This window comes from Vipera ursinii (genome assembly GCF_947247035.1).
Source record: "Vipera ursinii genome assembly, chromosome: Z".
In the NCBI taxonomy this organism is placed as follows: Eukaryota; Metazoa; Chordata; class Lepidosauria; order Squamata; family Viperidae; genus Vipera; species Vipera ursinii.
In genome coordinates, this window is record NC_139517.1 from 33,083,104 (window position 1) to 33,108,684 (window position 25,581).

The 25,581-nt window shown below is 39.0% G+C and overlaps 1 protein-coding gene across 3 annotated transcripts; it reads right to left on the bottom strand.

Moving 5' to 3' along the window:
- CDK5RAP3 (CDK5 regulatory subunit associated protein 3) lies at window positions 1-25,569 on the bottom strand. 3 transcript variants are annotated; one of them, XM_083378132.1, is made up of 14 exons: window positions 25,450-25,569; window positions 20,021-20,066; window positions 19,748-19,879; window positions 19,468-19,568; window positions 16,016-16,064; window positions 12,654-12,832; window positions 12,001-12,137; window positions 11,225-11,369; window positions 9,695-9,820; window positions 8,999-9,065; window positions 6,525-6,613; window positions 4,832-5,037; window positions 2,345-2,516; window positions 1-325 (listed from the first exon to the last, which is right to left on the bottom strand). In XM_083378132.1, the coding sequence occupies exons 3-14, from the start codon at window positions 19,788-19,790 to the stop codon at window positions 260-262; spliced, it is 1,380 nt and encodes a 459-aa protein (XP_083234258.1). In that variant the 5' UTR covers window positions 19,791-19,879; window positions 20,021-20,066; window positions 25,450-25,569; the 3' UTR covers window positions 1-259. The 3 variants fall into 3 exon arrangements, with proteins under 3 accessions (XP_083234258.1, XP_083234257.1, XP_083234256.1); XM_083378131.1 differs by lacking the exon at window positions 25,450-25,569 and adding an exon at window positions 21,510-21,643; XM_083378130.1 differs by lacking the exon at window positions 25,450-25,569 and adding an exon at window positions 21,228-21,257.
- Window positions 25,570-25,581: the final 12 nt, after the last annotated feature.

Sequence of the window (25,581 nt, forward strand, 5' to 3'; positions counted from 1 at the left end):
TTTAATATGGAAACATCAGCTTTATTGACTCATTAGAAATTATTAAGAAGTGCTTATAGCTGATACCAAATGGGATTAGAGCATCTTTTCCACTACAGATCCCAAACTCCTGGAGCTTGGTCAGTGGCAATTCTTGTCCTCGATTCTTACACTTTTTTGGATACTTGTCCTTTTCCCCAATTTTTCTTCTTCTGTTTGAGGAGATGTTTAACACTTTGCTGCTTGAAAGGCTGTGTCTGGCATGTATGAGGAGGAATAATCAAAGAGAGGTGCCCATCAAGTTCACAGGTCGACAATTATACCGCTTAGAGATGTCAGCTTTTATCTGAAATGCAGAATGTTTACTGTCAGGTGAATTCTGAGTCCAAAGAACAAGGCTTTTATCAATTATAAAACATCCTGGATTTTAAAAATACAATTGTATACCTACTGTTACTGAATTAAAAAGGCACAATTTTTCATAAAATTATGGCCATAATGTGAAATTTTCTTTAACCAATTAACACCTCTCAGTCTCTAATTTGTATATCCCAACCCTCCTTTCAACCGTGCAACATTGTTCTAAATCAGAGTTCTCAAACTCAAATAATCATGAGGGACATATGAGGTTAGGTTTGGCAAGAAGAACTATGCAGCAGTTTGGATTCACTCTGGAAGATGAGCTTCCGAATTGGAACAAAGCTTCCTGCAGTTGCACAATCCTGGAAAATTACATGGTAATTTTTAATGGGTCTCAAAATGGTACTGCCTTAACATTCCCACATATTTTGATTCACCTCTTATGAATCAAATCCAAACACTGCACAGCATACCATGAGCCTACATATACAGGTAGTCCTCAACTTTTGAACACAGTTGAGCTGAAAATTTATTTTGCTAAGTGGAAAATTTGTAAAGTCTTGCCCCATTTTAGAGCTTTTGTTGCCATGTTTGTTATATGAATTACTGCAGTTGTTAAATTAGTAACCCGGTTGTTAAGTGAATCTGGATTCCCCATTGACTTTGCTTGTCAGAAGGTTGCAAAAGGGGATCACAGGAACTTGGGATATAGTAACGGTCATAAATATGAACCAGTTGTTAAGCATCCGAGTGTAAATCACATGATCATAGGGATGCTGCAATGGTTATGTGTGGAAAATTGTCATAAGTTGCTTTTTTCAATGCCACTGTAATTTTGAACGATCCCTAAGTGAACTGTTGTAAGTTGAGGACTACCTGTATTAATAATGATATTAGCAAAACCTATGCAGAGAAGGAAAATACTAGCAGTCTTAGTGGAGTCTTGAGTATCACTATAATTAAAATACTTACAAATTCAATAAAACTCAGGAAGGGGAAAAAAGCAACTTAAGAATGAATATTCAAATTATAACTTACATACATTCTTATTTTTGTGAAAATGGATTAGTACAAGTATGCATCAATAACTCTAAGACGTGATACTAATATAAACTTGTATCATATCAGGTTTCTATATCTAACAGGCCCAGAAGAAGCTGGTCAGTTTAATGGTCTAAATTGTTCACTGCAGTACAAACATTTAATTGTAGTTTCCAAAAAAGGTAATTCAGTTGGAGAACTGAATTCAAGCTAAGGATTTTCACATATCTTTCCCCCCAAAATTTGTCCTTCCCCTCTTGAGAACTCTGCCAAATGGAAAACAAATATTTGTTACAAGCAAGGGTCATGAAAATATCTGGCAGAACTTGTGTGTGAAAGGACAGATCAAAGCAGTAAAGGAACATGTGGTCTTGCAGCCTGCCATCAATTCATTAATCATAATTAAATATATTTTCTCCAGAGGCAACAGCAGTTGCTCAGAGACGACCAATTTTCAATAATAAACAAGAACATAAATAAACAAATAAATGATGAGGCAGGATTAATTGAAATTCTAATTCAAAGTAACCCAATAGTTTATTCAGAAAAAAAAACTTTTTCTTTTTTTAATGTCATTTCAGCCCAAATATTTCTCTTTCATATTGAAGGCAAAACTGCTCTCAGACTGGTATTTTACTTCCTATTCTCAACTTCCTATTTATACATTCATATTTAGTCACATACTAACATACTCACTTACTGCATTCCGAATTTCTGTTCTTCATGGCCTAATAGAATGCCTTGTGTTTGAAAAGCTTTCCTGAAAATGTCAGGTGATGTTGATTTATATTTTCTTTCATGTTTTTCTGGATATCATGGCACAGGAGGAAGATGCAATTTACGGCAGAAATGTAAGCTATACTGAATCAAATCAATAAACTGTATGCTAAACTATACAAAAACAGAAATGATCCAAAGACCTTATCACATGGAAAACTGTTCAAATGACTTCCTGGGTACTCACCAGTTTCTGCAAATCTCTGGTTTTCTCTACAAGTAAGTCAAGTTTTGGCTCCAGGTTAGCTTGCTCTTCCAGTGCCTCCTTCTGCTTCTGCACCATTAGCTCCTTCTTCAGGAGCAATAGATTTGCTTGTTTCAATTTTTGGTGGAGGAGCTCAGTCACTCGGTCCACATATCTGAATCATAATGGCACCCATTTAATACCTACAAACCAATTCTTATCTGCTATATCCCTAACCAGTTATGGAATGAAATCACAATTTGACGAACTTTTATTTAGCAGACTTTGGATTCAATGGGCCAAATGTCTGTTCTGATGTCATCAAAATTACAATTTTTTTATTGTAAATAGTTTGAAGAAAGGAGTTATATTTGCATTATTTTTATTTTAGCACACTATACACTTAATGACATTAAAAGGTAAAGGTTCCCCCGCACCTGCGTGCTAGTCGTTTCCAACTCTAGGGGCCGGTGCTCATCTCCGTTTCAAAGCATTTGTCCGAGGACATCTCCGTGGTCATGTGGCCGGCATGACTAGACGCCAAAGGCACACAGAACGCTGTTACCTTCCTACCGTAGTGGTCCCTATTTTTCTACTTGCATTTTGACGTGCTTTCAAACTGCTAGGTTGGCAGAAGCTGGGACAAGTAACAGGCACTCACTCTGTTATGCGGCACTCGGGATTCGACCTGCCAAACTGCCGACCTTCTGATCGACAAGCTCAGTGTCCTAACCCACTGAGCCACTGCGTCCCTTTTAATGACATTACATACATAATATAAAATAATGCATTGACCCAATGTGTAATTAAAGGACATCCTCTGCTGTGGCTCTTGCCTGATGGAACATTCTCCTCACCTCCCCAAAGTTCCATCCCCTTTGATGTTTAGGAAGTCCCTCAAGACCTGATTATGTCATCAGGCTTGGAAGTCCCAGGGAACCAACAACATTCTGAAGTGACTTCCCTATTGAGGATGATATAGTTGATATACTTACCCTCTCCATTTATGATTTATATACTTTATTTTTAAATAATATGTTAATGTTCAGTAACAATTTTTCATGTTTATATTGTTTTTACATCATCTTATTGCACTTTTGTATGCTGCCCAGAGTCTTGTCTGTTTAGATATCTGACTATATACCTTTGATAAATAAATAAATTCAGTAGCAGACAATTCCCACCCAATAAATCAAAGTTCCATTGTATCACTGTGATATTTCAGAATCAGAGTATTTGACAAGTCTGGCTGATCAATCTCACCATAAGACTATCAGTAGACATTAGAGCATTCAATTTAAGTGTGGGATCCACGTCATGTTTTTGTTTTGTTTCATAGAAGTGATAAAATAGCTGAAAAAAGGCGGTGAATGATCTTTGAAGTAACCTATTCTAGAATAATTTATTTTAAAGTAGCTATGAGAGAAAAGTAGGAGGAGAAGAAATGCATAAAATGTTGACTTTGTATTTGGAATGGAGTTACACATTTTAATCTATTGATTGAAATAATTCAATAAACTAATAACTTGGCCTTAAAAATGTTTACACCAAAGTAAGATCTAATTGGTTCACCAGAATGAATTTCTAGCCAAGTATATTTTAATGCTGAATTAATTAGCAGCACAGGTTGTTTCCAGTTCATGACTTGGCAGAAACTCAAGATGCTAGCAGTTCTTCCAAGAAATCAGAGAGTGAATGGATTGATGCACATGCATTGCGGTTTGTTATCCCAAACAAAATAGACAGCAATGCACACAAGTAGAAGATTGTGGCAGTCTGTTTACCAATGCTTAATTCATCTGGGGAGCACTTTGGCATACAGGTAGTCTTCGACTTACAACTGTTTAGCTACTGTTCAGTGTTACAACAGCACTGAAAAAAGTTACTTACTTATGATGATCTTAGCATCCCCAAGGTCACATGATCAAAATCCAGGTACTAGCAACTTGCATGTATTTATGACTGTTGCAGCATCCTGGATCACATGATCTCCACTTGCAACCTGGGCTTTTGACAAGCAAAGCCAATGGAGAAGCCAGATTCACTTAATGACCATGTGATTCAGTTAATAACTGGAGTGATTTAGTTAATAAGCACGGCAAAAAGGCCATTAAAATGGCTGTGATTCACTTGGAAGTTCTAGTCCCTGTATCACTTTCGTCAGAAAAAAATCGCCTTGCCATAAAGAGGACTTTAAAAAAAATTGAGTCTGAAGCACAAAGCCATGTAAATCAGAATTCAGTTTCATAACACAGGACTCTCCTAAGTAACCTTGTATTTTCCCCCAACAATATCAATGGATACTAGAAAGTTGTTCCCCCCCTCCTGTGTCACCAAAACTTCTACAGAAATCTAAAATTCCAGATTCTAGAAATATTTAATCTGCATTTGCTATTATCTCAACCAAACTTTAACTGTGAGAACATTAAGCACAGTTAATTTTACAAAAAATTATTATCAGGATTGGAGTGAAAACAGTAGTTTACCTACCTTGGAGAAGCAAGGATCATAAAAAGATGTTGCATTCTCAGATTCGTTAGCTGTCCTATTAAATTCTGGATGACTGCCATCATGGTTGCTAATCTCTCTTTAGTCTGGTCTTGCAAGATAGGTGGTGCTCGCTGGAACTGACTCACAGATAGGATATCTGCCTCTTCACTCATCTCAGCAATGCGCTGGGAAAGGAAGATCTCCAGCTGGGAAAGCAAAAGAGAAGTAAGAAATTTAAAAAAGACACTGCCATTATAAGCTTTTTACATTTGATTCAATTCTTAGAAACAAAGCATACAATGTGACTGAGGTACATGGATGCAGAAAATGACGCAATCTTCCTCTGCTGTACACATTTTTTTTTCTCTATGGTGGAGGGGGAAAATGCTCTTTCTCGACATGTGAACAATATCGGCATCTGATATTAAGAAAGCACATTGCTTAAGTTGCCGTTCCCAAATTTTGTTCTATGATCTTGAACGTAGGCACTGCTTTGTTTAAAAGAACTGAAACAGTGCATAAAACCTCCCAAAGACTGATGGAAAAGGGAAAAAAAGATAACCTTTTATTAACCTATTAACCTTTAATTTTGATATTCCGCCTACCACCAGCAAACTGGAAATTCAACTAGAGATGTCAAGTACCTGACTGCATGTTCAAATCAGTTCATTCTGACTTTAAGGTCAGGATTTTATGCACTGATTCCTAAGTCCTCATTCACAGGACTGGCAAGTAAAAACATATCTTAGCTGTTTTGGTATAAGCCACTGTTGACCCTTCTGTTAGATGAAACATAGATTTTCATTTCAGTGAGAACATTAAAATAAGAAAAAACAAAAGGAGGAATTGAGAAGCAAGATGACTGAATTTCCTTCAGAATAATGAACAAAAATGGATCTTTATGCTCCTTGCTTTACTCAAAGATTAACATTTTCAGATATCTTCAGCCATCATGTAACATCACACAGTGCATAAAATTTTTTCGGTCGGTGACTACAAGAAAACAATAATCTAACTTTTTATAACTTTTTTTTAAAGAAATCAGTTATGTGATATCTTTTTAAAAAATCCAGTGAGATATTGTATGAATACTATAGATTTCACAGGATTTGGCAATACTGCGAAACTGCAGCTATTTTTTAAAAAAATAAATTTGAATCCCAGATATATTTATCTTAGGGCATCTTGGACATCACTTATCTTGAAAGGCAAGAAAATCTAAGAAACTAGGAAAGTGAGACATAGATGGCAAAGACAGACCCAGGACGGCTATACAACATTAAAAGAATGGAGGCAAAAGGAATAAACTAAAAGTATCAACCATTCCGGGACGCGGTGGCTCAGTGGGTTAGGACGCTGAGCTTGTCGATCAGAAGGTTGGCAGTTTGGCGGGTCGAATCCCGAGTGCCACGTAACAGAGTGTGCACCTGTTACTCGTCCCAGCTTCTGCCAACCTAGCAGTTCGAAAGCATGTAAAAATGAAAGTAGAAAAATAGGGACCACTACGGTGGGAAGGTAACAGCGTTCCATGCGCCTTTGGCGTTTAATCATGCTGGCCACATGACCACGGAGACGTCCTCGGACAAGCGCTGGCTCTTCGGCTTTGAAACGGAGATGAGCACCGGCCCCTAGAGTTGGAAATGACTAGCAGGCATGTGCAGGGGAACCTTTACCTTTACCTATCAACCATTACCTCCATGAGTTCATCAATGAACTGATTACGAGTCTCTGGTGTTTCCAGAAGGGTGAAAGCATCAGGACCTCGTGCAACTCTTTCAAGGTCTGGATAGGAATAACAAGGGACACAGGTAAAAGAGAAAAATACCATTTATTGTTTATATATATAAAACGCCAAAAGCTATGAGGCAAAGATTTAAGTTTCCTTCTCTTTCCATTTCCCACAATCAAATGAATTCAGAACGAATTCATTCTAAAATATCCTGAATAATTTCAGTATTCTAGCTGGCTCCATGCCCTGCTATATCACCAGTTGAAGTTGCAGACAGCAAGTGCTGTACAAAGATGGGAATTAATATAAGCACAGAATTATTCTATTTGAGCTTAATGTCTAATTCTCATGAGAATCACATACATCTGTTTCAAGGCTCTAGTAAATATTAGAAACCAAATGAAGTGAATTATGGAGCCTTTTCCATTCACTTAGCAAAAAAAAAAATGCAATAATACATAACATTTGCTTAATTCTGTATCATAAGGATTGTGGATTCCAGCTTTCTTGGTGTGGGGCCTGAATTAACAATTCCCAAATGTAATATTATGTACTGTATAAGAACACAATTTCTGATTATCATAAAAAGAATGCATAAGAAATCCAATTTCTACATAGTAACTGGGAAGGATTTTGTATAGATTTTAGGTTTTTCTCTGCAAGCATTGTATGAAAGTTGGCTGGGTGACTTTGGGCCAATCATTCCCTCTCAATCCAATCCATCTCACAGGGTTGTTATTATAAAGAAGGAACATTATGCATGTTCACCACCTTAAGTTACTTATAAATTAATAAAGGTGGAATAAAAATCTAATAAAATAAATAAAACCTGCTATTAATGCAGATAGAAACTTGTATAAATGCATAATAAGAGAGTTGGTAGGAACCTTGGAGGTCTTCTAGTCCAAACCCTATACCATTTCAGATAAGTGGCTGTCCAGTCTCTTCTTAAAAGCCTCCAGTTTTGAGCACCCACAACCTCTGGAGACAAGTCATTCCAGGGATTAATTGTTCTAAATGTCAGGAATTTTTTCCTTAGTTCTAGGTTGCTTCTCTAGTTTCCATCTATTACTTCTTATCCTGACTCCAGATGCTTTGGAGAACAGGCTGACCCCCTTTTCTTTGTGGCAATTCCTTAGATATTGGAATACTGCTATCATGTCACCCGTAGTCCTTCTTTTCATTAAAATAGACATATGCAATTCCTGCAATTGTTCTTCATATTTTTAGCCTACAGTACCCTAAATGATACCAGTAAGTTATCTGTGGTCGTTTCCAACCTACAAAGCTTTTCTCCCTCCTTCCATTGTTGCTTATGTCAGCGGTCCATCTGCAAAATTCCGACCTAGAAAAAGTGTTCCATTCTAAGACTGAGAAAACACAGATGCCAAATGAACTCCACTTCAAATAGTAGGCCCAGGCCTACCTCCCACATTTTTTTTTGAGAAAACCAGTATCTCAATATAAAGATTTGCATTTTTGGCAAGTCTTCTGTGATTGCAAAGTAGCTGGTATTAGGAACTTTGACCCCTATGTGATCTTGGTTTCAAATGATATTTTGAATTCATTTGAATTCAGATTTATTTCTCAGGCTGTTGTCTTAAGAGGCAAATTAGCAGATTAACAGCAAGTTAACAGATTAATCAATCTACATATGACTGGGAACCTACCCTGTTCTTAACCAATCAGCTATCTCCACCTGATGGCCTCCAGATGTGTTTGAATCTACCATCCCCAACCACCATAGCCAAAGACAAGTGGAACTATATCATAGCCTCGTACTGTGAATGATGGCTTCATGTAATAAATCAAGCACTGAAACAAGCAGCCTCCAAACAACTCAATTAGATGTTTCTAGTTCATATATGGGCAAGAGAAAATCCACTTTTGATGAATCAAGGTGCTAGCTAGCACCTGCAATTTCAAAGCCACCAGCAAAAATCCTAGTACTGACAGTTACACCCATGTATCACCAATGGAAACAACCAGCACATCTTGAAAACAAATAGAAGAAATCCAAAAAAGGGATGAGTATGAACTAAAGCCTGATCTTTGGATAAGGATCCCACAACAGGAACAAGAATCACATATCCAATACTGCCCTCTTGTGTCTAACTTCTCCACCTCTCTTTCATATCAGGCCCTCTCAAATTAGACCTGGGATAACGGCTTTTCTACGAAAGCTGAAGTATCCCAAGAAAGAATAAATTGTTCAAGAAAGTGGTTCTTAATCCCTCCCATGTTTGTCTGTTCTCACCTTCAAATGGCCCTGGTGTTGAAGTGGTTTCTTCGTTGAGAAATGAATGTCATAGCTGACATTTCTTCGCCAGTTTTGGAGGGGGAAGACTTTTACAACTTATTTCCCCAATCAGTTTCACTTTAGCTCATATAAATGCACACATCACTCTGCTCCTAGCAGTGGCAAAACAGACACTTACCCTCACTTACAATTTGAGCCACATCATCTTTCATATCTCCCCAGTCAATGCCTGAAGAGCTGCTCTCCTATGGGAAGGAAGGCATAGGCTATTTCAGTGGATCAGGTTCTGCAAAGATGGCACAAGCCGGTGATGGTGACATGTGGCAACAATACACAAGGCTAACAGATTCATGATCCAAAATGTCAGTTTGCATTTCTAACCCATTACTGTATGGATGAATATTATGTCTGCATGAAATATGGGCTGGTTCATATGTAGCATCAAGATCTCTACCAGAAATCATTTAACTAACTAAACAAAAAATGTAAATTCAGTGCAACAACAAAAAAATTAAGTCTTCCATGACTGCAGTTTAAACCTATTGTCCTTTAGCAGTTTACAAATCGTGATCCCACTTTAAGTATGGCTTAAATATATCACATTCTGGCTTGTTTTGTATTTTCACCGATAAATAACTTGATAATCACAATCCCTTGACTGTCCCAAAGGATATTTGCAGCTTGTTTAATAAACAGTGTTAAAATAGATCCCAGCCTAGTGCTGTATTTGAATACATTTCCTCTCAATATTGTGTGGCTATGCACCAACAGTATCCACATATAATGGACAGTCAACATGTTTTGACACAGTACTTCTGAAACTTGCACGAATACAGACTTAATGTACAAGCAGGCAGATATGGAAGACACCCACTTGAGCTTCTGGTTCCAAAGAAATTCCCCAGTCTATCTCCTCACTTGCTCCTTCAACTGAGATACCATAATCTGTTGCTTCAGAGATAGATACTGTTTCTTCTGTTCCAAAATCACCCCAGTCAATCTGCAATGAGAAAACAAAGCACAGGCTCTATCACTAAATAATTCTGGAGATATCTCATGATTTCAAGGTGGGTTTTTTCCCCCCTTTCAAATCAACACCTATGCTTTAAATTCTTAGGTGTCTTCTTTTTGAACTCCTAAACATACTTACACGGTTATGAATTTCACGCTTCTTACCCTTGTTTACAGAACATGAAGGTACAAAATAAATTCCCTAACATTTGAAAGCTTGGGACTTTCTGTGCTGGCCACTTAGAATGTTGATTATTTGGGTACCCATCTGGCCAATAAAATGAGACAAATTTCAGATATATGAGGACAACGTGGGACTATTTTAGGATAATTATTTCTACAGATGCTGCATTTCTGTTACACAGTCAGGATTTTTCTTTGTGAAACACCCTCCCCTTACAGATCAAACCCTGTACCATTTTTATTACAATTCTGGCACATATTTTTATTCATTTCCGCATCTGATACCTCGGATGGTATCAGATGGTAATCCTCTGTTAGTCGTAACTCCTGATTTATATTGTTTGCATATTTTAATATATTTTAATCTCTCTAATGCTGCATCAGTTTTATGACATTTTAAATTATGTAACAGTTAGTATAAATACCTTTTTCGTGCAAAATATATTTTAATATTTAATACTGCCTGGAGTTGTATGGTTGGCCATATCATATGTAAGCATAGTTTGCCTGAAGTCCTGTGTTCTGCTTCTTTTTCTCATTAGCAGATGTATATAAATCAATAAAAACATGCAAAAGTTTCCGCTCACATTTCATGTAAGCACAGAGCTGAAACATGTAGTCACTGAAGGATGGGGAGACCAGGCAAAAGGGCAGGTCAAAAGAGATGGCAGCTAAAGAGACAGAGGGAGAATTGGAAGATGAGGGTTGGGGTAGCCAGTGGCATATGCAATGTCTAACAGCAGCATGGTGAGTGCAGAAACAGGAGTCATGTGAAGGAGGCCTGAGGGGCAAGATGTTCAAGCCTTCTTCTACTCACCTCTGGATTTGTTATCACAAATGCCCAGAAAAACAAAGATGTTTCAGGTTTTAGTTTGACCAGACTGAAATTCCCCCCTCAGAATGCTCTGGCCAAACTTCTGAGCCCTAATAGATTTATTTTATCCATGGAACAAAACACATTTTGTATTGCAGGCACACCCCATCGAATCATACACTATATTTAGTGAAAAGGAAGAAAATTCTGAATTTAAGACAAACCCTCAAAATGGACAGAAAAGGATTGTACAGTTCCATTACCATATTCTCAAAGAATTTAAGTAAAGCTTTTATATTTAAAATGTAACATTTGGAAGAGAGGGGGGAAAAAGTCCTTCTTTCAGATAAGATTCAGTACATTTTATCATGTCCCTTTGGCCCCCTTTAGACATACCGCCTCCTCCTCGACCATTTCCTTCGCTTCCTCTGTCTTTGGCCGTTCCACCAATATTGGCTTGACTCCTCGCCTCCATTCGTACACGGTGGTGTTGCCTTGAGCCTGCACATGTCTCAGTAATGGGACTACTTGTTCTGTAGAACTAGAATGCAAAAGAAGCTTCAATTTATACTTTGTTAGTTTGTAAAAGCAAAGACAATCTGCACCCTTTTGGAAATACGTCTTACTTTACAAACTGAAAGTAACTGTAAAAAGAACTGCTACGTGTGGGTTGTGGGGTGCTTGCAAACTTCATCTCAGGATCACAGGGCTTCAGCACAGGGCTCAAATAAGTGGAGCAGCTCAAACACTTTAAAGGAAAAAAACATCTCTAACTAATCCTTGTTTATCCATCTACACCAACCATATCAACATTTCTCAGGGTTTCTGACAAAAGCTTTTCTAGCTCAGCTTGACGATGCACATATTCTTCTTCTGAAGTACAGCCTCTCTCTTCAACCACCTACATCATATCATACAACATGATCTATCCGAATTGGACCACTGAGCTGCCTAAATCCATGCCAGCCTCTTCAAGCCTGAGATCTTTTGCAATACTCTTAATTCAGGTTTTGTGTTTTTTTTTAATATGGGAGACCCTAAAAGCAGCACTTCACACTTTTGGCACCTCCTGTTTTAGCACAGAGCTACTGTTCTTTTCCAGCTGCATCAGCAGATTTTAAATAGTGGGGGAGATTGCATATCTAGACCATTTTCAGCTTACAAGCACCTACCCATCACAAACAAATTGTACACAGGCCTGGTATAGATTGATGGCTTCCAAAAGTCCCTTGGCACCAGCTCCAATCTCTTCCAGTTGTGATGGCAAGTCTTTCACTAAAGCCAGAAGCTCTTGGCGTACATCATTCCCCTGGTAGAAATGGGACACATAAGAACAAACAGACAATATTAAAAAAAAAAGGTTTGCCAAGGTCTCTTGGGTTTAGGCGTTTAATTTTGAAGCTGTGACAATTAATCCCCCTCAGCATTATTAATTAAATAAATGTTACCCCTGAACTTTTTGCCTTAGCTCCAATTCTTTGGTAGGAAGGGGCCTGAAAAAAGGTGACTGTGGCACTTGTGTCTGCAGGGAGTCCAGAGTTTCCAATCAGTCCTATATTCTAAACGTAATTTACTTATTTTTTAAAAAATATATAATCTGTCCCACCCTCAACACACCCAGACAAATCACAAGAAGAGGAAGCAATCAAATCTAAAAATCCATCAAGAGCCATTTTTTCCTCTACCGCAGAAAAATAACCACAAGAAGTCAACAAATTAGGAGAACTAAGGATAAACTTTCAAGATCTCTAGCAGCCTCCACTTTCTGCCGAAAGGTTCAAGACAGACTAAATGTCTGGGCTTGGGGGAAAGCTCCGCTTTATACCGAAATTCCGTACTGCTTGCAGGAGCTGCAGAAGCGCTCCTTCATCTCAGCAGCTGCCAGCTGACACTCCTCCTCCTTCCGGCTGTATTCTTGTTGCAGTTGCTGACATTTGCTGATCTGTTTCTTGAGGGAGGGGATCTCATAGCTGACATTTCGTACCAGAAGGCTGGCCAGTTCCACTGCAGGAGAAAATAAAAATGAGATATGTCTTTCACGCTGCTTCTGCACATCAGCAAACGCCTCATGACATTATGATAAGACAAACTATACACACTCGTCAAAGCAATATAGAACAGGAACAGGCAACTTTTCATTGGCCAGGAAATATACCTGTGAAAAGCGCCTTGTTTTTTAGCTGAAGGCCACAGCAGGCGGAGTGTAGATATACTGATTTACCAGAAAGGAAGACCATTCTGATGTTAAGACCATCACCACTCCAAAAAATGAAGAGTATAGGAAAAAATGACAAACAGAGAAAACTTTTAACTTATCAAAACTAGATTGCCAATGCTAAATGCAACTAATATTAGAGATTACTAATAAAAGGAAAAGTGTGTATTTGCATATAGATATTTATATATGCAAGCGTGAATATTCCAGAAGCTATGCTCCAAAACAGGGCAAAGCTGAACCAACATAGAAATACCCTCCTAAACACATGAATTAATAATTACCAATTAAAATTAATTGCCTATAAATAATACACTCCCTTTATAGAATTAACCGATCTCCATCTGTATATACCAACCTACTCTCACAGTCTACCACATGGCTATGCACAAGCACCCTCCTTGTATTATAAAAGGAGCAATAAAAGGAATGGATAGTTGCACTGAGAAAAAAGAGATTGTGGGAATGGAGGTGAAGCAAGGGAAGCGTAACTGGACTGGGAGAAAAAAAAAGAGGGAGAAAAGCTCTGTCCATATGGTACACAAGAAATTCGATTTTACAACATAATCATCCCCTGCCAAGCAAAGACTAATCTTCAAGGGAGTGATACTTTTCAGTACTGGTAATTTGAACCTCCTATCCATGACAGTTGGTTAATATAAACAACTGAATACGGAACTACCCATTTAGTAAGAATAAAACAGATGCTGCTTTAACTTCCATGACAAGCACTCTAGAGAAAGAATTGAAGTGGATTAATTTAAGTCTGCCTGTTTTTTTTCTTCTTTGAAGAAACAAACTTGTTAATGAGAATTTGGGGAGGGGGCAGCTAAGCTACGAAGCTTAGCTTCTAGATTTGGTGTCAAGAAACTCAAATTCTAAAGTCACCCTTGCTGGTGAATTTAACATTGGAATTACCCTCTTCACTCCTGTAATTTGCACTTCTTGACCAATGTGCCCCCATTAGTGAAGGGGAAAGAAATTCAGAGGAAGGGAAAGGAATTCAGACCTGGGTCGATAGAGAGCTTTGAACCAGCCAGGCAGCCTCGTCTCCACAGAAAAAAGCCTCCTTGAGCACTGCCCGCTGAACCTTTATTCACCTCCAACATTACAAAAACTCCATCCCTCTCACACAACATAGGATACATAGATATAATTGGAACTTCTCAGGTGCCTATGAGATCATACAAAAACAAGGTACTATATGAGAAAGCTTGATCATAGCGTTTCCCAAACCTCCCACATGCTAGCCTGCCTGTGAGCCAGGAGAGTTTGCTTTCACTGAAGCAAACAGGGAGGCCAATTAAGGGGGGCTGAGAAAGCTGAAGGCTGAGAAACCAAATTCTTGGAAGGCCAAATTCTGGCTGTTCCCACACATTAGGACATGTAATGCAATGAAATTAATAAAGAAGAACAGAGACTGGCATTGACGACTGTGAAAGTTGATCTCCTTATCCTAAATAGGTAATTTCGGATGCTGAAGGGGAACATGTAGAGCCAATCAGTGAAATGGGGAAACAAAGGACCGACAAAGGGAAATGAGAATCATGTATATGTTTTGTTCCACCTCCATAACCTGACTGAAGTATCAACTGCAACTTACCATATAGGGCTTATTTATAAATCTTTCCATATTAATTAAAACATATTTATTTATTTATTTATTTTATTTGTTTTTACTTGCATGTAAAAATGCAAGTAGAAAAATAGGGACCACTACAGTGGGAAGGTAACAGCGTTCCATGCGCCTTTGGCGTCTAGTCATGCCGGCCACATGATCACGGAGACGTCCTCGGACAAGCGCTGGCTCTTCGGCTTTGAAACGGAGATGAGCACCGGCCCCTAGAGTAAGAAACGACTAGCACGCATGTGTGGGGGAACCTTTACCTTTAGTTATCTCTATTGAAGGTATATTCCTATTCTGGATAGGAACCCAAGAAACCCACTTGGGATTGTTCATTAACAAAGGATGTAAGACCTGCAAACAAATATTGAGCCTAGAAAATTTAGTGCAAGAGTTTTAAAGACTGATATAAAACAACAGACAAGAAAAAGCTAAAACTCAAGCATGGTCTACGATCTATGGTAACTTTCAGTTAGGGTTGAAGGGTTCTTGCCACTGACTCTAGAACAGTCTTCTCTAGTCTGGACTCCTACCAGATATATAGATTCCCTATCCAGGGTGGATGTAGGTGATAATTTAGAGAGCTGAAGTTTAATAAAAGAACCTAGATTGGGAAGGGCTGCTGTAAAACCCTTGAATCTTTTTGACGCCTCAAACTCCTTTGTGCTTGGGGACTGCAGACATTAAGGAAACTGGCAAGGTACTGAGGGAGAGAATATACTCTAGACCAGTGGTGCTGAACCTATGGTACGCATGCCAGAGGTGGCACTCAAAGCCCTCTCTGTGGGCACATGTGCCGTCACCCCAGCCCCGCCTCCCCCTGTGCCTCCCTCACCAGCAGTCCCCCCCGGGCATGGCCTTTGCGGAGCAGCACAGCCAAGGACATGGCAGCTGGGCAGTGGGGACAAGACTTTGCCCTCATGCCCCGTCACATGCAGATGATGCCGTGGGGCACAGGCGGAGGGCGTGGCTGCCATGGTGCTGATGGGCCACCTGGGTGATCTGCGGCCGGCCATGGAGGCGGTGGGTGGCCCTGCACACAGGCAGGCGGCGGGGGGTGGGGCTGGGGCAGAGCGGGCGGCGGTTTTGTGGCACCGCCATCACTGCTTTAGATTAAGAAAGGACAATATCAATGTGGAAAGCTTTTCTTAAGTTGGGGCGATCTAGCTTTTTCAAACGTTAAGCCTTCTGATCTATGAAGGTGTTTCTGAGAGGGGGAAATTGCTGCTAGGCAAGCAGTGTAAACACTGAATTTATACAGCCTTAATTACTGGCTTAAAAAAGGAGTGGTCTTAGTCTCTTTATGAGAATTGGTAAATTTCTCTGCAACACGTGGAGGCTGTCTTACCTAAGTAAGTGTTATCCTTTTCATATAGTGTTACAATTTCCTGCCAATCCTGTAAGAGGAGCAGAAAAAACAATGAAAGGAGAATACTGCTGTGATATACAGTCTGCAACCCATTTTCCGATCATTCTAAGGGGCAGAATACCATCTCCCAGATATAAGAAAGTATAGATACTACAGCATCTCTTGCACTTTGCCCTTATTTTTAACTGAAAAAAAATCCAGAAGATGATTAAATAGAAAATAAACCAGGAAGAAAAAGTTAATTTGTTGACCGAATGAAAATCCATCAAAATTATAAGAGGTTGAGCTAGCTCTTTAAGGATTTCCCAAAGCACTATTAAACCAAGCAATAATAGGTCGCTGCTCCATCTAAGTAGACTAAAACTCATATAAACTAGTGTACTTATTCCTCTTTAAAGTTCATTCAAGTATTTTAAGCTTGTCTGTTATCTATGAGAACATTACACCAATCTGCTATCCATCTCAATATAATTTGATTCGTAGAGTTTTAATCTATGATTTAATCTAATGATGATTTGAATAATGACCTAATTCATATACAGTACTTAACTTTAACCCATGGTTTACACATGATATGGAGTATATTTTCATAAAAGATTATGCAAGTGCTGTGGGGTTTAGGCCTCCCCACCACCACACACCCCATATCTAATGATGTGCCATTTTTATGTTTGGCAAGGAGTTATACTCTTCTGGGGTTCTTTTGGACTCACAGCTCCTGTCAAATGAGGAAATGGCAGTTGAGGTTAGAGGCCTTTGCACAAATACACCCTGAATCCCAGTTGCCCCAGTTGGTTGGGAGGTACTGTTTAGTTACTCATGCTTCAGTCACCTTTGGATTCATCAAACCCAACTTGCTGTTCAAGTAATCTTTGACTTACAAACACAATTTAATTTAATTTAATTTAATTTAATTTAATAATTTGATTTCTATACCGCCCTTCTCCCGAAGGACTCAGGGCGGTGAACAGGGCAATACATAATAAAAATCAGATACAAAAATTAAAAAACCATTAAAAAAACCATTAAACATCATGCCCATAAAATCAATACATATTAAGTTAAAAACTAATTTTAAAAACCCAACCCCATCCCGTCAGACCAGGCCAGCTTGTTCGAAAAAGAATGTTTTAAGATCGCGCCGGAAGGCGCGAAGGTCGGGGGCCGTCCGGAGCTCAACCGGTAAGCTGTTCCAAAGGTCTGGCGCGCCCACAGAGAACGCTCTCCCCCTGGGGGTCACCAATCGGCATTCTTTGATCGGCGGCACCCTGAGGAGGCCCTCTCTGTGGGAGCGCACTGGACGGAGGGAAGTTGACGCCGGTCGCAGGTGTTGCCGTAGGTAATCCGGACCCATGCCATGAAGGGCTTTGTACGTCATAACTAACAATTGAACCCAAAATTTCCGCTATTAAACAAGGCAGTTGTTAAATGAGTTTTGCCCCATTTTACAACTTTTCTTGCTACAGTTAAGTGAATCACTGCAGTTAATAACACAGTTATTAGGTGAATCTGCTTCCCACTGACCTGCTTGACAGAAGGTTGCAAAAGTGATTCACGTGAGCCCAGGTACTGCAACCATCATAAGATATATAACAGTGGACTAGCAACTGAATTTTCATTACATGACCATGGGTTTGCTGAAATGGTCCTAAGTATGAAAAATGGTCACACGTCACTTCTTCCAGTGCATTTGTAACTTCAGAATCACTGTTCAGTCGAGGACTGTCTGTACATGGGATTGCCATTGAAGATCATTTGGAAACTGCATATGGTCCAGAATGCAGTGATATAGGCCAGCAGTCCCCAACCTTGTGGCTCCGTGGTCCAACTGGGCAGAGCGGAGAGAGGAACCAGACTGTGCGAGCACACACACGTGCACAGCTCCACTTACGCCAGAGAGAAGGCTTTGAGGCACTGTTTCAGGCTCCTTCAGGCTTCTCTGCGCCAAAACCTTTTGCAAAGGGACAGAAGGCCATGAAGTAGCGTGAGATCATTCCCCTGAAGCCTTTCATCCCTTTGCAAAAGCTTTTGGCATGGAGAAAGTGAAGCCTTTGTGGGCTCTGTGTCGTGCTTCTTCAGATTTACCGAGGCTGCTCGATGGTCCAAAAGCGGATTGGGCATCCTGTGCAGGTAGCCTCGATGGGTCAGCAAAGTTGAGCAGGGCACACTCCTCCCACTCAGCCTCTGTTCTGCTTTTGGAGTATTGGGAGCAGCCAGCTTGGCAGCCAGTTTGGAGGGGGGGCAGAAAAGGGGAACTGGGCTGCGCAAGTGGCAGGCTGGCATGCACGCTTGTGCAGCTCCACTCATGCGAGAGAGAAGCCTTTAGGGTGTAGCTTGCAGTAGTGAAACTGCACGCTCACAAGTGTGCAGCAATCCACCTCACTTGCAGCCCAGTTCAGCATAGGCCACAGTCTGGTGGTGGGCCGCAGCCCAGGGGTTGGGGACCCCTGATATAGGTGGTAGTGGGCACATTACAACCACCACTGTTGCATGAACTGCAATGGCTCCCTTTAAGCTTCACATGCAATTCAAGGTATTGATCACCTCTAAAAACTTATACGATACGAGGCCAGGCTAGTTTTCTGCCTGTCACACCAGATCTGTCAGGATTGGCATGCTCCAAGACCACTCAGTGTTACCTGGTGAAGCCTGGAAAGCATATTTTCTCTGAGATGACACATGCCTCATGAAAAAAACCTCCTGCAGAGATACAGATAGTTCCAATCTCTTGGCCTTTAGAAAACCAAAGAAAACCTAGGTTTTTTCCGATACTGGGTCCAAGATTGGGTGGACCAGGCTACTGTGGTTAATGAATGCAAGTTTTACTTGTGCCTCAGTGTTGTGGGGTTTTTTGTTCTAATTATATTGTGTTTCTTATTATTTTTAGCAAAGTAGATGAATGAACTATATGTTTGCTTATATAGTTCTTTATAAATCCTGTATAAATAATATTTCAGATGCAAAAGTTCTCCACATTGTGTTCTGAAAGACAGGAGTTTTCAGAACATGTTAAGTTTTAGTGCACTACTTCTTGAACAGTCTTCTACGTTGTGTTTTTATCTAGATTTATTGGATTACTATGCCTTTCATCTCCTATTCAATTTAACCAATACTTTTGTTGGAAGTGGATAACAACATGGAAACTTGGCATTCTTGAGTCAACTGTTGAAAATCCCAGGATTAGTAAATTGCTCACTTATTGAAGGAACTTTAACCATCAATAGAGTTCATGTGTTATGTTAAACTATATGAGGTTGTTTTGGTTTAGCATAAAAACTGAACCTTAATTAATCAAACCTTAATATTTTGTAATCCATGGGTATAGGTTTGCATAAGTAATAAAAAGGGGAACAGCAAACCCTTGGAAAATGTGAGTTCACTGAGCAGTGTGAAATGCAAAATATGCTGTTCTCCTCCTCTGGTTCACTCACCTTCATTCGCTGTGAAGAATAGCGGCCAAATATGTTTTTAGAAGAGGCTTCTGTTCTTTTGAGGATCTCCACAATTCTGAGGCAATGAAAATAATGAATATCTGGAATCAGAGACAGAAGAACTGTGAGATTTTGATTAAATATATTTTATTCTGTGAATCTCTTATTTTTCTTTAAAAAATAAACAGCAAAAATCCCAAGCTTATTATTTAAAGTTAATCATATATTCTAAATATAAAGTTAATTATACATTCATTTAGGAACTTCCATAAATACTCACAGGAACCAGAAAGAAGACACTTGATCTCTTCATTTTCTGGCATGTCCTGGATAGCAAAAGCAATTTTTTCACGGATGATGCGGACCTGAGCCTGCCATTTCAGGCTGCAGTGTCGCCTATCCACCAGCCAATCTTCAAAAAGGATAAAAATACACATCAAAAGAAAAGCCAGAAAGATCACACATCTATCCCAAGTCATATTTATGCATGTAGTACTTTTAAAGCCACCACTTGTTTGAACAGGGCAAGTAAAGAACACAAAAAGAGACCTACCGAGCAACTTGCTGGTCTGTATATCAATTGGCAATTTCTGATAGTCCTGTTGAAACAGAAACAAGGGGTGATTTAACAAGACTCTCAAAGAGATTTAACTCAGTGAAATTACTATATCAATAATGTGTTAAAACTCCCAACATATGAACTCTCTGAAGACCTAAAGGAAATAACATGTCCAATAATACTAGCAAATAAAACATCTATTAAAATACTAAAATATATTGAACTAAAATGACCATTATATGCTTAATTCTTGCTCCAATTACAACACAATTACTGCTTTCACATACCACACTGTGCCAGGTTCTTAGCAATGTTGACTTCAGTAGATGACAATTAGTTGGGCTTACACATCACACAAACCTACACCCATGAGTTACAAAACATATCATGGTTCACCTCTTTGTGCTAAACCAAAACAAACTCATATAGTTTAACATGACATGTGAACTCTATTGATGATGAAAGATTCTACATTATTCATAGAAAATCTGAAATATTTTAAATGACACTTTGATGGAGTTAAGTCATTGCTACATGATACAATAATAAAAGTGAATTTAGCAAAATCATGCCTAACTCTTCAGTTCTGTTTGTCACTCAACACCTTAAATTAACCCTTCAAAGTTTATGACAGAAACATCTATTGTTAAATAGCTGTAGATATAGATTTTTAATATCTAGAAATTCCTATGTGCTAAAGAAAGTTGTAGCTTACACCCACTACATGATCTCTTTCCTCCAAATGCCTTAGATTTCTGCGTGACCATATTAACAACCCACATGCTTACACCACTATTTCTCAACCTCAGCAATTTTAAGTTGTGTGGATTTCAACTCTCAAGAGTTTCCTAGTCAGAATTCCCCAGCCAGCAATTCCTGGAGTTGAAGTTCACATTTTAAAGATGCTTTGGTTGGCAAACCCTGCGTGACACAAATGTGAATAAAACCTTTAAGAATCTACAGCTCCCAGGGTACATTATTAATTATTAAGCAAGATGTCTCTCTCACAGACAATAAAATAGCAATTTTAAAAAGTAAAGTGGCTTGGAACAGAAACAGGAAAGGCTTCGGAGCCTTGAAGTGGAGGGCTCCACTCTAGCTAGGTAGAACCCTGAATGAAATCAAGAGGTAAGACTTCATTTAAACGGGAGCTTTTAGACCTTCTGAAATATTTAAGTGTTTCCAACAGTGTTATATTTACTCTTGCTAACTGCATCCAGGGTGACCACGAAGCTAGAGTTAACGGAGAAAACTAAGTGGCATTCATTTTAGAATGAAACAAGAGGCGTTTACTGTACGTGCAAAATAAGATCTCCTGCTTGAGCAGAGTTGGACTAGATCTCCAAGGTCCAACTCTTGTTATTCTGAAACCTAGAAACAGTGATTTCGAAGCAATTTCAGGATGAGGTGATTACCCCCCCACCCCATAACCCAAGTGCTGTTTCCCACCAACTCCCCCTTAACGTTACATGTTCTTTCCCACCTGCATGATTTCTATTGCGTCCGCCACCAAAAGAACTCGCTTCCCCTCGCGATGCTACTCTTCCGCCTCAACAACCAATCGACGCAGACGCAGGACAAAGTTCTTCCGCCGTAGCCAATAATGAACCCAAGTTCCAATATGCAGAGCCCGCCTTCTGAGGGAAGTGAAATGAGGGAGTTGTACAAGGCCACGCATCATTTCTGTGATTGGCCAACAAAAATTCACATCGTGAAAAAAAACTCACTTATAGCAGAAGCGGGGGTTGGGGAGGGGGAGAAGGAGAAAGGAGTTAGGAAATGATGCTGGTCGGCAGGTGGTGCTCAAAATTTGCAGAGATTCAGATTCTTTGACGAGGCTACTTTTGTATGAGCGAACGGCACGTGTAAATTTGAACCCTAATATAGATGAAGCGGAAATGCTAAACTCTTTCAGTTAAGGACATGACCAGTGGTAAAAGGATTATCTGCAGACGAAAGGTTTAACTTTAAGTCAATCTGCGAATTCTCTAGGGCTGAACAATTATATTTTTATTTTCTAGAAAGCTTGTCAGAGAATAGTATTCAGAAATTCGATAGCTGGAGATAAAACGGTAGTCTGATTCCTTCATATTGTATGTATAGCAATCCAAGTTAAGGTTGCCCACTACATCAGCTATTTACAACTTGAATGCTGAAAAATGATTACACAACGAGACTGCGTTCAAGTAATTTAATGGATTACAGAATGTAAGGTCATGTTGGGGAAAAAAAACTTCTAACGTTTTTGTTTTTCAAAATTAGCCATTTCCTCCAACCAGAAGTTAATGTTAAGAATTGCATAACCTGGTAATAATAATAGTAATAGCAAACAACGGAAAAATATCTATTCCCCAGGTCGAATTGTCCAGGAATTCTAATTGGTAGAATATTTGGCACCAAAGTGTAGAGCATATTTCCAAACTGAATTGTGAATATTTTCAGCTTTCGTTTTAGTAACACTATTTTAAAATGAAACTGCCTTTGATTTAAAAAAAAAAAGTGAAATTACAGAGCTTGGCATTCAGTTCATATATTTGCTTACAGCAAAAGTCATAAACCTTTCATAAATGGCTTATCCGACCACATATAAGCAGTTAGTTTACGATTCAGAGTCTGAATCGTCTGAATGAGAATTAAGTAAATTTTGATATTTTAGATAGACTCCCAAACTCACTTCTGGTTATAACTTTCAGGCAGGTGATGGGAAGATGGATTTCCCTTATATGTCTTATGCGTCAGTTTTCTCCAGTCATGCTTCCCTGTAAATATATTGGATTATAGAATCTTTGCTCAAGGAATTTTGGTGATATTATATTTAACTTAAGCCCCATTATTTTGAATGGAACATAAATGGAGTTAAATTTGTCTGGAGAATAGATTCAAGTGGCACACAAATTTAAGAATGCTTAAATAAAATCTAAGCTGGAAATAAATATGTGGGCTATAGATAAGTGAAGGAAGCCCAACTTTTCTCACATTACCTTTGCCCTGTGTCTAGTTTTAGAAATTATAAGGGTCATAATTTTAGTATGACTAGGAATGGGTAACCAAGTGGGTTTGGAATTTCACTTAAGAGTCAGTCCAAAAATGGTGCACTGATATAAATTTGAATTATTGCAAATAGAGTCAGTTCTGAAAAATTCCTCTTACAGGTTCTTTTCCACTCTAAATACTGTACAATGTTCATCTCTTGGAAAGATCTGCTGTTTTGGGATGATGGTTTGCCTGGGAAAACAACTGAATGGTCTCTAACCTGGATTACTGGAAGTGTTGGCAGCTGAACAGGAAAAGGAACAAATTATTCCCCCTCACCCCCAACACAGAAAGAAAAAAGAAAAGAAAGGCTAAACCGGTCTGATGAGTGCCTGAGCCAAAGTCTAGTCTGACTAATCCTCCAAAGAAAAGAGTAGATGTAAAAGAACCAAACTAGTGAGAGCTAGAGATGTTAACCCTTTGGTTTCAATGAAGGATAAAAAAAATAGACATTAGAATATTGTTTGGCACTGGTGAGAACAGGGACCAGGAAGTTCCACCTGTTCATATCAAATTAAATGTCATTCTAAGAGTTATTTTGTTTTATTTTTAACAAGGAGTTCTTTGTTAGGTGGATTAGGCTGAGAATTAGTGAGTGGCTTCTAGTTTCCCAGTGGGTATACATTCTGCTGTCCCCGCATTGCTCTGACATCTAGAAAATTACATTTTATACTCCACAGAGTTGGATTTGGAGGATTACATAGATGAATAAATTGGTCCCTATTTACCAGGACCTCTTTGCTGGGTTTATCTGTCATGGGAATTTTAGTCAAGAAAGGCTTGGGGGTTTTTTTTCTGTTGTCCGGTTTAGACTGGAAGCACTTTGGAAATTCAAAATCTATATTTTTTATTTGTTTATTTATAAAGGTAAAGGTTCCCCTGCACAAGCGTGCTAGTCGTTTCCGACTCTAGGGGCCGGTGCTCATCTCCGTTTCAAAGCCGAAGAGCCAGCGCTTGTCCGAGGACGTCTCCATGGTCATGTGGCCAGCATGACTAGACGCCAAAGGCGCACGGAACGCTGTTACCTTCCCACCATAGTGGTCCCTATTTTTCTACTTGCATTTTTACGTGCTTTCGAACTGCTAGGTTGGCAGAAGCTGGACGAGTAACAGGCACGCTCGCTCTGTTATGCGGCACTCGGGATTTGACCCACCAAACTGCCGACCTTCTGATCGACAAGCTCAGCGTCCTAACCCACTGAGCCACCGCGTCCCTTGTTTATTTATACTGTTCCACAAAGAACCAAGTATGTTTGAGACACTGTATAAATAACAAATAGTCACAATTGTTGGAAGCTTTGCAAACATGGTAGTAGTAAGCAAGTCCATTTCCTTATTTTTTTAAAAAAAAAACCAGTTAACCTTGCCCAGCATTACAGAGGCCTAAGCCCCAGCATCATCTGAAGCAGAGCACATGGCAATCCAGATGTGTCTCTGGAGGGAATTATTTTTCTCCTTTTCTTAAAATCTGCAGGTGGAAAAATTATTTTAGGAAGAAGCTTTTCATGTGGTCAAATCAGTTTAATATTCATTTATTTAAAAATGAATTCAAAATTAGGGGTTATGCCATCGTACCCTTCCCATCTACCTTGAAGCCTTTATTATAAAAGCTTAAAACTTCACTTTTATAATATCCGCGATATTCAAGGCAAGTTTCCAAAGATATTTCTTACTCCAGTTTACCAATTCATGAATAGAACTATGTGACTCATCTCCCAATTTTGCCCTGAAACATTTTGTTTATTGTAATAAAATATGACCAACTGGAGTTTTACACGCTATGCTGCAACTATAAATACCTAACACATTATTTTTCATTCTTGCCTACCTATATTGCTGGGTGATTGGAAGGATAAAAGAAGTATCCAAAAACACGTTAACTGAAACTAGAAGTCACAAAGCAAGCATTTATAAAACACTTGTTCACACATCATTTATCATTTGATTACTGTAATATAAAATTATATGTACAGTGTATGTGACTCTGAAAATTAGAACTCAGAAGAATTTTTGTGAATTTTCAATTCTTCATAGTTACCATGTTTTTCAGTGGTTGATTTCCACATTTGATTCCCGCCGAAAAAAATAAACTAGCCAGATTACCAAAAATTGACCTTGATGGGAAATTATCTTTAATAAGTTGACACTATTATGAATGAAAATGGGTCTTACCTTCCTGCAGAATAATAGTGTCCCCATGTGAGAATTTGCACCCTGCAGTACTAGTCACTTATCAGGGTACAATTCTTTACAATCTTTGGTGTTTTAGATTTTGCCTTGTTAATTCAGTTTGGATTATAAAGTATAAACCTCTCTCGGCATGTACATTCAGTAATGCATTTATTGTCCATGGTTATCAACATAATCCACCTGAGGAAGTAAAGTGTTTACCTTTTTAAAACTTTGACTCAGTAAATAAATCTCTAAAGCTTCATGGGATACATTTCCAATATCCAACAGGGCTCAAATTCTGGAATTTAACTCCCCCCCCCCACCTTAAATACCACCTTCTCCTTCTCCACA

Excerpts from the sequence above, each read along its gene's own strand:
- CDK5RAP3 (XM_083378130.1), bottom strand. Across the intron at positions 19,569-19,747 it reads GTGTCTTCTTTCTGGTTCCT|ATATTCATTATTTTCATTGC; the intron begins GTGAGTATTTAT and ends CTCTGATTCCAG. Across the intron at positions 12,138-12,653 it reads GCAAGCAGTACGGAATTTCG|GGGAATGATGTACGCCAAGA; the intron begins GTATAAAGCGGA and ends CATTTCTACCAG.